The following is a 13,176-nucleotide window of genomic DNA, read 5'->3' as shown; positions in this document are numbered from 1 at the left end:
TGCTTGTTCATGAAGGTTTGTTTTATCTTTCAAATCTGATAATTTTGCTGGATAGAGGATTCCTGGTGAGGTGTTTATGTCATTGAGATTTGTTTTTGTTTTTAACTATGCTCCATCAATGTATTTTGGGCTGTAAAGTTTCATTTGATAGATCTGCTGCAAATCTTATGAGAGTTCCTTCCTTTCGATCTTGCTGCTTTCAATATTCTCTCTTTCTTTCTTTCTTTCTTTCTTTCTTTCTTTCTTTCTTTCTTTCTTTCTTTCTTTCTTTCTTTCTTTCTTTCTTTCTTTCTTTCTTTCTTTCTTTCTTTCTTTCTTTCTTTCTTTCTTTCTTTCTTTCTTTCTTTCTTTCTTTCTTTCTTTCTTTCTTTCTTTCTTTCTTTCTTTCTTTCTTTCTTTCTTTCCTTCTTTCTATGTCCAGTTGTGTTCATGGCTTACTGCTGGGTCTGTGCTCAAGAATCACTTTTGGCAGGATCTCAGGGATAAGCAGTGCCTTATATGGAACCTGGGTTGACCATGTGCAAGACAAGCACTTTAACCGCATACTCTATCTCTGGTCCCAGCTTTTGTTAGTTCTTGTTACTATGTGTTTTGAAGTTCTTCTATCTGGGTCTAAATATACTAGTAAAAATTTGCTGGAACTTTTAAGCCTCTTAAATTTAGGTGTCTATATTCTTCAATTCTGAGAAATCATTGATTGTGATTTCTTTACTAGTAATTTTTCATCAAGTTTGTTTTCCTGCACTTCAGAAACTTAAATGACTCTTCTGCTGCTTCTCTTTAACTCATCCCACAGTTCTCTGGTGTACTGTTCATTTTGTTTGGATTTTATTTTTTTAAATCTTCTGTTGCATTCTAGAAGTTTCCTGACTCTCATCTTGGAATTTGGGGATCTTATTCTCAGCTATTGTTATTTGACTTCTCAGGCCTTCTGTTGAGTTTTTAAAATTGAGTTTTAAAAAAAAACCTCACCTACCATACTCTTTATTTCTATTACTTATGATTATAGTTTTCTCATTTTTATTCTCATGATTTCCTGCGTGCTTCACTGCCTCAGTGCAATGTACCATCATTTCTTTGAGCTTATTAAACATTCTTCTCATGGAGTTTCTAAAGTCATTATCGGAGGGGTTACAGAGCTGGTTGGTACTGGTAGAGCTTTCTGTCCTATTATTTCCACTCATGGGGTTTGGTGGGCTTCTCTGAGGCCTCCTCACTGTGCATGCCACATTCTGAAGGAAAATCTTTGTAGTTTGTCCCACTGGTAGCTTCTGAGGGACTAGGCTGGCTGTTGCTCTTTTTCTTCTCTGCTGGTCCTCACACAGTGACAGGACGTAGAAGACAGAATCATCCCACGTTCCTGAAAAAACAAATCAAAACAAGCAAGTGTACTGAAGTCAAGAAAAATGAAAGTGTTGAATATTAAAAACCTCATATAGAGATTTTAAAAATTAAATGGTTTTAAATTAAGTGATTAAAAATCAAATGATCTTAAATGATGCAGTAAAATGTGCTCATTTGTATGTGGATCCTTATCTACTAAAATGTAAAATATTTTTTTGTCTGGCCAGTATTTTTAATATATCTATCTCTTATAAGTTTCAAATATTTCATATTTTAATCCTTCATGTTTCTCATAAAGACTTATGCTCATCAAAACTAGACATGTGTTGGAATAAAGAGTGCTTCCAATAAATCTATAAGGCTGCAATAAACTGTCTAACTCTCCTGTCTCTAGACAGTTATTAATATATATAATGACTTCTATATAATAAATTGTATATTTATAACAAAGGGGCAAAGGCTTCCTTTTTAGACATACCTAAAATAAAAAGCCCCTCCAAATTTTAACAGACTAACCTTCAGAGAAGAGCAACAGAGCTGTGCAAACATTTACTTTCTACAGCTACTCTTTTATCCTTTTAAAAAGATTCCTGGGTAGTTTTAGTGATATAACTGACTGAGAGAACTGTGGGTGAAGTTTCTTCTAAGTACCCAGTAAGCAAAAGTGTCTCTCCTTGATAGATTATCAAATGCCCATGTGATATGGTTCCTACAGCCAAAAGATTTTCTTTAGTAGTTCTGTGCAAAAGCTCTTTTCCCAGTGTGCATTCTGTTTCTGACTGAAGGAGGCCTACATGGGACAGGCCTTCAGGTATTTATTAGGCTCATAAAGCTTCCCTCCAGCATGATTTCTTTGATGTCAAGTGAGAACTGAGCATCAGCTTAAGGCTATTCCTCTATTCACTGCGTATAGAGCACTGTCTTCCAGTGTGACCTCTGTAGTACCAGGTGTGAGAAAAGAATTGTAGGTAAAGGCCTTCCCACATTCACCCCCGACAGGCTATTCTCTGCTTTCTATGCTCTGGAGAAGTCCCAGTTCTCTCCTGAACATCTGGGGATTAGGTTAGGACACAGGGCAGAGAACCTCGCTATTCTTTGCTTCATCTCTCTATAGGATGGAGATTGAATCTCTGTCAGCGGCATTTAAGGCAAGTGCTCTACCTGCTATGCTATTACTCCAGATCTCTGACCCTCTAGAGAATGGAAGGTAGAGGTGGATGGTCATGACGTAGGCAGAAATGCATGGATTGGTTTATACATATGTTGGGCTCTTTAGATCAAGAACAAGCTCAGGATGATATGTATTAAGACACTGATTCTTTTTCTGGAAGTGGTTCTTCAAGTTATGGTCCTGAGTCTTCATCATTTTGAATTTTAAGAGTAAAACTACTAAATGCCTATTTTGTCATAATGATCATGTAAAAAAGAAGTCAGTGTTTACTTAGAAAAGTCTACTCTTAAAAAAGAAAAATCTGCTTTTTGGTTTGATGGATTTCTCTTTTGGTGTATGGATTTATCTTTCAGTGTATGGCAATTTCTAAAGTTATTAATACCTTCAATCATTGACTGTAAATTCTTTTTTGTGTCAAAAGATATTTTCTTTCATTTTTATCATATTCTTTTTGTTAAATAAAAATTATTTCCCACAATATAACCCATTATTTTTGTTTTGTTTTCTTGTTTTGGGAACACACCTAGTGGCACTCAAGGCTGACTCTTGGCTCTGTGCTCGGGCATCATTCCTGGCAGGCTCAGGGTACCATATGGGATGCTGGGAATCAAATTGTGTCATCTCCATGCAAGGCAAACTCTCTATCTGCTGTGTTAATGCTCCAAACCCGATATTATTATTATTTTTTATGGGCAGTGATGTAACACAATGCCCACCAAGTCTGAATACCTCCATCATTATCCCCAGGGCCCCTTTTGAGCCTCCTTTCCACTCTGATAATCAGTGATGAACACTTTTTCCATCTGTCATTTGGCCATCTTTAAGTCATCTTTAAGGAAGGGCTTCTTCTTCTTCTCTCCCACACCCCACCACCTCGTTTTTTTGATGGGATCATTTGTTGTTGTTGTTGAGCTTTGAGAGTGCTTTATGTTTCTTGGATATAATCTTGGATATAATCCTTTGTCTCATGTGTCATGTGCAAATATTTTCCTTCAATGAGTGGATGTCTTTCTATTTTATGCCTCATTTATTTTGTGGTACGGAAGTTTTTTTGTTTGATGTAGTCCCATTTGTTTATGTCTGTTTTTGTTTTATTTGCTGGTGGAGTCCTGTCCTCTTAACTCAAGATCTTGCAGAGTTCTGCTTATGTTTTTCTTAAAGTATTTTACAGAAACACATTTGATATTGAAGTCTTTAATCCAATTTAAATGATACACGTGAGGTAGGGGTCTGTTTTATTTTGCATGTGTGACTATCCAGTTCTTTTAGAACAACTTGTTGAAGAGGCTCTCCTTGCCCTACTTTCTGCACCTACTTCCTTTGTCATTACTGCCCCTATATATGAAGATTTCTCTCTGGGGTTTTAACTCTATTCCATTGATCTGAGTTTGTCTTTGTTTTATACATTTTTAATTAGTATAGCTTTTTAGTATAAAGCCTGGGGCTACTATGGCTCCCATCATATTTTTTCTTAAGATTGTTTTGGCTATTCAGCTTGCTTTATGGTTCCATATACATTTTAGAGATATTTCTTCTATGCCCTTCAATGTTTTCTTAGGAACTGATATAATAATAATAATTATTATTATTATTATTATTAGTAGTAGTAGTAGTATTTTAGTTTTTAGACCACACCTAATGATGCTCAGGGCTTACTTCTGACTCTGTGTTCAGGAATCATTCCTGTATTTGTTGCTGAGACTAAAACCAGGTCATTCTCAATCCTGTCTCAGGCTGATTTTTCCCACTTTCTGCTCCCAATCATGGCTGAGTGACGGTGTACTATCAACTTCCTTTAGTGGAGACACCATCCTCATTCGAACTGTTTTGACTGGCCTTATACCTCTAATAGTTTATTCTTTCAGGACACAGTAGAGGAATATTTTTGCATGTACTCACAGTTATGGGTGAAACAGCATCTTCCCCAAAGATGTTAAAGTTCTTGGAAACAGAGTCTTTGCAGATGGTCAAAGAAAAATGAGATCATTTGGACGGGCACTAGTTTAACATGAATGTGTGCTTATATAAAAAAGTTTGGGCAAAGGGATTTTTTTTAATTTAAAAAAAGAATGCTTAGTATAGAAAGACAAAAATTGGTGTGGGGACAAATGATGGCAGGGGAACAACTGGGTCCACGTGCAAGACAGAACTTGGATTCTTACCTCATACTACACATAAAAATTAACTCAAAATGGTTCATAGACACAGATGTCAGTGCTAATATGAAGACGTTTCTCAAATGAAATATGGAAATAAATTATGTGATCTTGGATGAGATAATAACTTTTTGGGTAGTGCTCAGGGACTACTCCTGGTTTGTTTTGGGGATGATGCCTGGCAGTACTCAGGGGACCTAGAGATTTAGCCCACGCCTTTGACATACCAAGCATGACCTCTAGATAGTTGAGCCATCTATCCCATCTGAGGTAATGTTTTCTTAGACATGATGCCAAAAGTATGAGCAACAAAAGAAAAAAAAACATTAAGTTGGGCTTTATCAAAACTTACTTTTTGTGCTTTAAAGGACACTACTAATAAAGCAAAAAGACATTTTATAGAATGCAGAAAAAATGTCTGCAAATTATTTATTTGATAAAATATTTGTATGTGAAATACAGAAATCACTTCCATAATCCAATAATCAAAAGATGAAAGCCCAATTAAATGGGTGATATTTGATTAGAAATTTCTCTGCAAAGAATACACACATACCTAATATCAAATAAAAAGATGTTCCAAGTCACTTGTCAAAGGGAAGTGAAACTAAAAACCACAATCCTGTACCTGAAGTTAAAGCTACTTTCACATATCGATAATACTAAAATTAAAAAGACAAGTTGTGATAAAGATGTAGTGAAACTGAAAACTTTATACATTACTGGTGGAGTGAACTGGTATAATCATTTATAATCATTTTTGAACACTGTTTCATGGTTTCCTAAAATAGTTGTCATGGGTCGCAATTAAAATTTTGTTTGGGGGAACCTCATCTGGCTGTGCTTAGGGTTTACTCCTTGGTCTGTGCTCAGGGGTCTTTAGTGGGACTCAGGGGACAATATATGGTCTGGGCATCAAGCCTGTGTCCGCTGTGTTCAAGACAAGGCTTTAACTGCTATACTATCTCTCTGTATTTTCTTGTACTCAACATTCACATGGAGTGAGGAATATGTTCTAAAATTAGATTGTAGAGACAGTAGACAACTCTGTGAATACACTAAAAGCCATTGGATTATGTATTTTAAGCAGGTGAATTTTATTTACATAAACTATATGTCAACAAAAATTTAAGAACCATATTCAGATGTTTAAGTATATTACACTTCAGGTTTATGTACATAATATAATGGCGACCTGTATGTTTGCTATGCAGCTTAAGAGAGAGGATCTTGCAGATGACATGGATGGTTCTTATCTATTCTGTATAGATTCAATGAGCCTTATGCCATTTCTGGGAGCAACTAGCCTATTTATCAAAGGTGAACTTGACACCTATCATTTGTCATATGATGATGAATGAATAAAAATGAACAAATAATGATAAATGAATATATGAAGAAACATGCATTTATTTTAAAAAGTATATTACATTGATAGCCATAGCCTGCTCTACTTATTTAAAAATTTTGCCTAGTTAAGGTTGTTTGGTTTTTAAGAACACTTGGTATAGAACACTCACCGGCTAAGTCTCATTTGTATTTCCACAAAAATATTTGTGGAAATACAAAAGGGACTTCTTTCAAGAGGTCCCAAGAGAAGTAAAGATCCTTCTGTCTTAAATTTTTTGAAGAGTTTACATCTGTCTTGAGGAATATTTTTTTGGACACAGTCTGTTCAGGTAGAACTTCATGCTGCAGGTAAAGTTCTACGAGATCATATAGGAGATGTAGTTCTTGGAATGACAACTGCTGGATGGTGTCTGAATTTCTCAGTGGTTCTGCTTCTGGTAGGCACTTCTGGTAGATAGGGTACACATTCCACTGATGAGCTCTGTGCTCTGGAATATATATTCTATCCCCTCATCCCCCATCCCAATATCTCTTCTTGTCAGCACAAAGAACAATCTCAACATTTTGTGCCTGTTGTAAAGTGGGGAGGAGAGAGATGGCAGTGTACCGCTTCCCTCTTTACCTCCCCGCGGAAGTGTCTGAGGAAGTTTGGACTGATGAGAGTCGGCGATAAACACCTGCACAGTACAGACCTCCAGTCTCACCAGCCCCACAAGGAGGCTGTAAAATTGCACTTGTCAGAGTTGCATTTGTACTGCTCAGCATGGGAAATGATCCCTGCCACCCAATTTTTCAGGGAGCCTGAAATTCAGGTTGGAGCAAGGAATCACTCTCTGCAGGAAAGGTGTTAGTCTTAAAACCTATCCAGGTTTACCAGAAATGTCACCTTCCTTCTCCAAAGGAGATGCATAGTGAAGTAAAAGCTTTATTTGGAGAATAGAAGAAAGCAAAGAGAGAGAAACAAATGTCTGAAAGAGAATATGGGTTTCTCCAAAGGGCAAAATGCCCAGAGTACACATCTCAGATGGAGATGGGGGCCACTCCCCAAAATAGGAAACCACTTGCCTTTGCAGACTTGATTTTATAGGTTTTCTCCCCAAATGTACCCATGTAGGACTATATACACAAGAGTCCATCGTTATGGCATTGTCAAAAGATGAACTTAAAATTTTCAATGGTCTACCCTTATGTTTTTATTATAACCCTTTGTTTCTGCTGGAGCTTCCAACTGGGAGGCAGGAGAGGATGCGGACTGTGGTCCAGCCTTCTCTGGGGCTTGTGCTGGTGCCAATTAAGAGTCTTATCAGACCTCAGTTGCTGTGCCCACAAAATAAGGACTGGCTCTAATGCTTTTTTCTGCTTTAGGACTAGTGACAGAGTAACTGCTTTAAATATTATCTTGCTTTTACTGCTTTCAAAGAACTCATTGCCAGGTCTTCCCATCTATCTGCCTGCTTCAGGTTTAATAAAAAGTCATGTATTCCATTTTATGCAGTTAAGTTGTTTTTAGAAAATAAAAATACTTCATTTCATGCCCCAATAAAACTAAAATTTAATTTTAATAAAACCAAAATTTAATGGCGAGGACCAATTAAAATATCCTTTCTTCGAAAAATGTAGATTTTCCTCAATGCTTCATGTAAGGAACAAGTTCTCCTTTACATCTCCCTATCCTTTATCTTGTTAAAGAACAAAAATTCAATCTAGTTAATTTTAAGGATCTAATTGACTTTATTAAATGATTCATGGGTCAGGCAGATTCCATCTAGCAAGTAGAAGAAAGCTCTAAAATATTATACAAAAAAGAGGTTTTTTATTCAGAAAGAGGGCAAGATCAGGGGAGAGGGAATTTTTTTAGACTTATTGGGGAATGGAAAACGGCTTTCTGACAGATTATCTCATCTTCCTTTGGGGAGTGGAAAAAGTTACTTCATTGGTACTTCATCAGTACAGACTAGAAAATTACAGAGGCAAGTTTGACAATTAGAATATTAATATAAGTGCCCCATTTTGGAATTATCCTTTTCTTTTTAACAATTTCAGAGCATCACTTTTTATTTTCACCTAGTGGTATGGACGAAGGTGTATGCATTCCAATTCTCATTCTAGAACACAAACTCATAGAACAGAATTGATTGTGTAATCCCCTTGTTTAAGAAAGTGTGTGTTACATGTGGTCAGTGATCAAATACATACTTTAATTTAATTGCTTGCATAGCACTGTAGCACTATCATCCTGTTGTTCATCGATTTGCTTGAGCGGGCAGACAGTAACATCTCCATTGTGAGACTTGTTACTGTTTTTGGCATATCGAATACGCCACTGGTAGCTTGCCAGGCTCTGCCATGGGGGCGGGATACTCTCAGAAGCTTGCCAGCCTCTCCGAGAGGGATGGAGGAATCGAACCTGGATTGGCCCTGTGCAAGGCAAATGCCCTACCCGCTGCCCTATAGCTTTGTCTGTCCAGCATTGCTTGCATAACTCAGAAAAATTCTGCACGAACAGGTCATACAGAGTGTAAAAAACTAAGTCTCGCCGAGGGGCGCGAGCACTCTCGGGCTCTCCGGGCGGCTCTGTCTCACCGCCCGAGTTCGGTGCCCCGGAACCGCTGTGTGTGCTGTCGGTCGAGGGCAGGCGACGGAAGGAAGAAGGCCAGACTGGTTGCTGATTAGTTACCGTTTATTCAATCTTTCATCTATCTCATCTCCCGCACTCCCAGCTCTGTCCGGCCTCTCTCTGGATCAACTGCTGCTTCTTTCTGGCTTCTCTGTCTCCTCCTCCTACTTCTCTCTCCCACCTTGCCCTCTAGGCTACAACCAGCCAGGTAGCAAAATCAACATAAGAAAGCCCTTCCTGAGGGCAGGGCATTCCAAAGCCCTTCCTCACTCTTAAGGTTTTTTTCTTTTCCTTAGTCCAGGATCCTATTAACATCTTAATACTAGTTATTTTTGTATGGACGTAGCAAGGGATACATTGAGGCTTGCAAGGCAGCTCTCCTGGCAACATCTTGCCACAGGCTCAGACCACAGCACTCAGGCCAGATTAATCATTCCTCGCCCTAGCAGGGTCCAAGTCTAGTTATCACTGTTTGGATCATGACAGCATTTGTCCATGATCAAGCTCTTAACTTATAGTTAAGCATTAGGCACTTTGGCCAGGCCCATCTCGATGCCAGGGTAGCACACAACTCACCGCTTGCCCTGGGTCCTTCTGGTCCCATGTCGGGGACCCTGCTTTGGGGGTGCTAGGAAGTAAGGGCAGCTGAGGCTTAGGTCAAGAGAACAGATGCCCTGGAGGAAAATATCATGTAGAGTCAAATGACTCCCAGGTTACAAAAGCATAACATTTGTTAAGTCTTCCTGTGTCCATACAAAAAGGATTTGCTCTGAATAAACTATGCAAAGGACTCAAGGAGAAGAGAAAAACATTATTTATAAGTCAACAGAACACTATGAAAGAAGCTACAAATAAACAAAGAGGAATAGGAGCACTGTAATGGGAGTAACCCAATAAACCTAAACTACTGAGGCTATGTTATCCTACAACAGAGTTCTTTCTTCACTGCTTACTACTTCAAGTGATATAGAGCCTAACGAACGAAACAAAGCAACAATAACAAAAAAGACCAAATACAACGCAGAATCTGGTAGAGCATATCTAAGTTTTTTGTCTTGAACACCAAGTTCCCTTTGTGTGGGACAGTCGCTTTCTGCTTCATGAGTTAACAGTCCACTTCCAATGTGCAAGAAGACCTTTACTTCTGTATAGGTTTGGGGCTCTCTCCTCCTCTTCTGTTTGTGAGAATTGTTTCTCCTGGACTTAAAGCTGCTACACAGGAGTGCTGAAACTGCCTCTGGATGCCCAGTGGATTCTGAAGGAGAAGAGGATGAGTTTCTATTTTTCTCAGAAGCTGTTTCTGACTGGAGCTTTCCCATGTGCTTTTTACCTATGTGTTTACCGTTTGGCTGACAGGTCTCCTGACTCTTCTTTTATTCATAAACATAGTTACAGTCATGTTTCCCATTACCAGATCGATAGGAAAAATTTAAGAGTCTGTTATGTGATGTCAAAATCTCATTTGGTAATATTCTTCAAAAGAAATCAACAGTAGGAACAAAAAGTTTCATTGTTTCTTGGTCTAGTAAAATTCAATAAGTCAAAATGGAGTGATCTAGGTTTGAGATAGAATAATTTGTTGAATAACCATGGAAAATCTATTCATCTCTCAGGAACTTTCTGCCTGGAAATGTAGGGATTAGTCTTTGAATCTTCTCTTGTATTTTAGACTACTCAAAATTACTCTGAAAAAAGACTATAGGATATAGGACACAAGTTTTTAAAAAGTGAATAAATCTTAGATTAAGAAGAGAATGTTAAGGAGAAAATACTGTCAGAAGTAAAATTTACAAATTCATTTATCCATAATTGTATTTATGACTCCAATTTGGAGTGAAAGGAAAAATATCAGATGGCCCACTCTATGCCATTTTAATTCAGTACATCTCCAGATTTTAAATCTCAGAATTCTCAAGTCTGTTGCTAAAACTCTGGGTCCAGTTTTGGCAGTCTTTGAGTATCTAGATATGGATGATTATACCTTCCCCCAAGTCATTAGTTCCTCCCACTCAAAACAAGGCACTCTGAACTATAGGACAAGGTGAGGTGGGAGGGATTCTGAGTATAGTTCCTACTAAAGTCTTCTCTTTCGTGGCTGTGCTACAACCTTTCCGTTGTTTATTTTCAGTCCAACTCAAGAAAGTGTCATGCACTGTAGCACTGTAGCACTGTCATCCCCTTGTTCATCGATTTGCTCAAGCAGGCACCAATAACATCTCCATTGTGAGACTTGTTGTTACTGTTATTGGCATATTGAATATGCCATGGATAGCTTGCCAGGATCTGCCGTGAGGGCAGGATACTCTAGATAGCTTGCTGGGCTCTCCAAGAGGGACGGAGGAATCGACCAAGGTAAGCCACGTGCAAGACCGAGTGCAAGGCACATGCCCTACCCGCTGTGCTATCTCTTCAGTCCAAGAAAGTGTCATACTGTTATCAAATACGAAAACTTGAACAGTTCTGTGGTGACATAGATATTTGAGAACTTTAGCTGTTTCTCTAAAGATTTTTCAGGAGAAAGAGAGAGAGAGAGAGAGAGAGAGAGAGAGAGAGAGAGAGAGAGAGAGAGAGAGAGAGAGAGAGAGAGAACACGTGAACACGTGAACACATGGAACTCATCTGGTATTTCCTAGAATGTCCTAGTGATGTCTGCTGTGACAAGGACATCTGGCATTTATCTTTCAAACGAAGCTTGATCGAAGCTTGATTTATTCTGGCCTATGCTCTCTCCCCAGATTCTTCAAAAGGTAGCACTCAGTTTTGTAGTTTGTTTTCAAAACTGTTTCCCATAGTTTGAAATATATCCATAGAGTTGATAGAGAATAGCTATTTATCAGAGAAATTTAGAATACACCCCAGCCCCCAGATCAGGGTTCCCTTCGGAGTTCTTCTATCCAGCATTCTTCCTAGATGAGTATACATCCTTCAGAATACCCAGTTGGTCTTGTCCCTAAGTATTTCTTAAACAGCTTCTTTAATTTATTTATTAAAGCCTAATTGATGGACTTACCATCTGGCCAAGATAGAACAACTCCATTTCCTACTAATGCTCTTTCTTATAACTAAAAAGAATCCCAGGCACAAAATAACAAACACTGGAAGACTGAATGGTGGAAATAAAAGATGCACTTACCAGAATCCCAAGACCGGAGATAACACAAAATAATAAGTTCTCCTGATTTTCTTTTTGTCCTCAGGTATTCCAAAGTGCAGAGTATTGAAGGGACCATTGCCCTGAACCCCTAACAGGCAAAGACAAAGTAGTAACAGTAACAACAAACAAGCCCTCATGAATATTTTCTCTCTAGGCAAAAGATGGAAAAAGAGCAAACTAGAAGAACAGAAAATAATTTCCATAATAGCTGGCTTATTCCAAGTTAAAAAAAAGCACTGTAGCACTGTCCAATTGTTCATCAATTTGTTCAAGTGGGCACCAGTAATGTCTCCATTGAGAGACTTGTTGTTATTGTTTTAGACATATTGAATATGCCACGGGTAGCTTGCCAGGCTCTGCCATGCGGGTGGGATACTCTCGGTAGCTTGCTGGGCTCTCTGAGAGGGACAGAGGAATCGAACCCGGGTTGGGCATATACAAGGCAAACACCCTACCCGCTGTGGTCCAGTCCAGGGAAAAAAAAAAAAAAGGAAAAAAAAATGATGGGTGATAAGGATAACATGTAAATGAAGAAAGATAAATGTACATGCAAAAATGTAGGCCAGATTTACTTGTGTGGAAAACTCTTTAGTGCCAGATGAAGAATTTTTTGTTTAAAATTGTTGATCTAGGGGCTAGAGCGATAGTACAGTGGCATTTGCCTTGCATACAGCCAACCCAGGTTCAATTCCCAGCATCCCATATGGTTCCCCGAGCACCGCCAGGAGTAATTCCTGAGTGCAGAGCCAGGCATAACCCCTGTGCATCGCCAGGTGTGACCCAAAAAGAAAAAGAAAAATTGTTGATCTAAATTTTGGATTTTGAGGAAATGCAGAACTAAATGATTTAAGAGAATAGTAACAGGTGTAGATGAGGTTTTGGTGGATTGTTGCAAGTGTGACTGGGAACACTTGTGCTATTCCAAGTGAGAGATGACAAAATCCTTTATTGATGAAGGAACTTCAGAAATGTGGAGATGGGAAAAAATTTCCAGCACTTAGGGACTTGGCAATTGGAAGCTGGAAGCCAAGAATGTCAAGAAAGTGAAGATGTAAAGAATGACTTTGATGTTTTTAACTTGGATGACTGTGTACTTGGGACATCCCCACTGCAGTGGAGAGAACAAGGCAAGGAGCAGGTTTGAAGTGGGAAGTGTTGAATTCAGCTTTGAGCAAACACGGTGAGCTTGAGGTATCTGTGGGTCATCCAGATAGGCAGTATCCCCCACATCAATGATTGCGTAGGTCTGAAGGGAGCTGTCTAGTGGAAAATGTAGATTAGTATTCAATTAGCACATCATATCAGTGACAACCTGGGGCTCCTATGCAAATGAGTCTCTGGTGCCTGTCATGACTCACCCATATTTTTTTCCCTAGCACAAAGT

At 38.6% G+C, this 13,176-nt stretch overlaps 1 protein-coding gene across 1 annotated transcript in view; it reads left to right on the top strand.

Moving 5' to 3' along the window:
* The first annotated feature begins 12,768 nt into the window (after positions 1 to 12,768).
* The window catches only part of TIGIT (T cell immunoreceptor with Ig and ITIM domains), a 33,514-nt gene continuing 33,106 nt past the window's right edge, over positions 12,769 to 13,176 (top strand). The window contains exon 1 of the mRNA XM_055124507.1: positions 12,769 to 12,930. Coding sequence (XP_054980482.1) covers positions 12,769 to 12,930 — 162 coding nt within the window. The remainder of the gene's footprint in view (positions 12,931 to 13,176) is intronic.

Source organism: Sorex araneus, chromosome 2 (genome assembly GCF_027595985.1).
Source record: "Sorex araneus isolate mSorAra2 chromosome 2, mSorAra2.pri, whole genome shotgun sequence".
Classification (NCBI taxonomy): Eukaryota; Metazoa; Chordata; class Mammalia; order Eulipotyphla; family Soricidae; genus Sorex; species Sorex araneus.
Note: the sequence above shows the minus strand (reverse complement) of the source record. Positions and strands in the feature narration are given on the sequence as shown.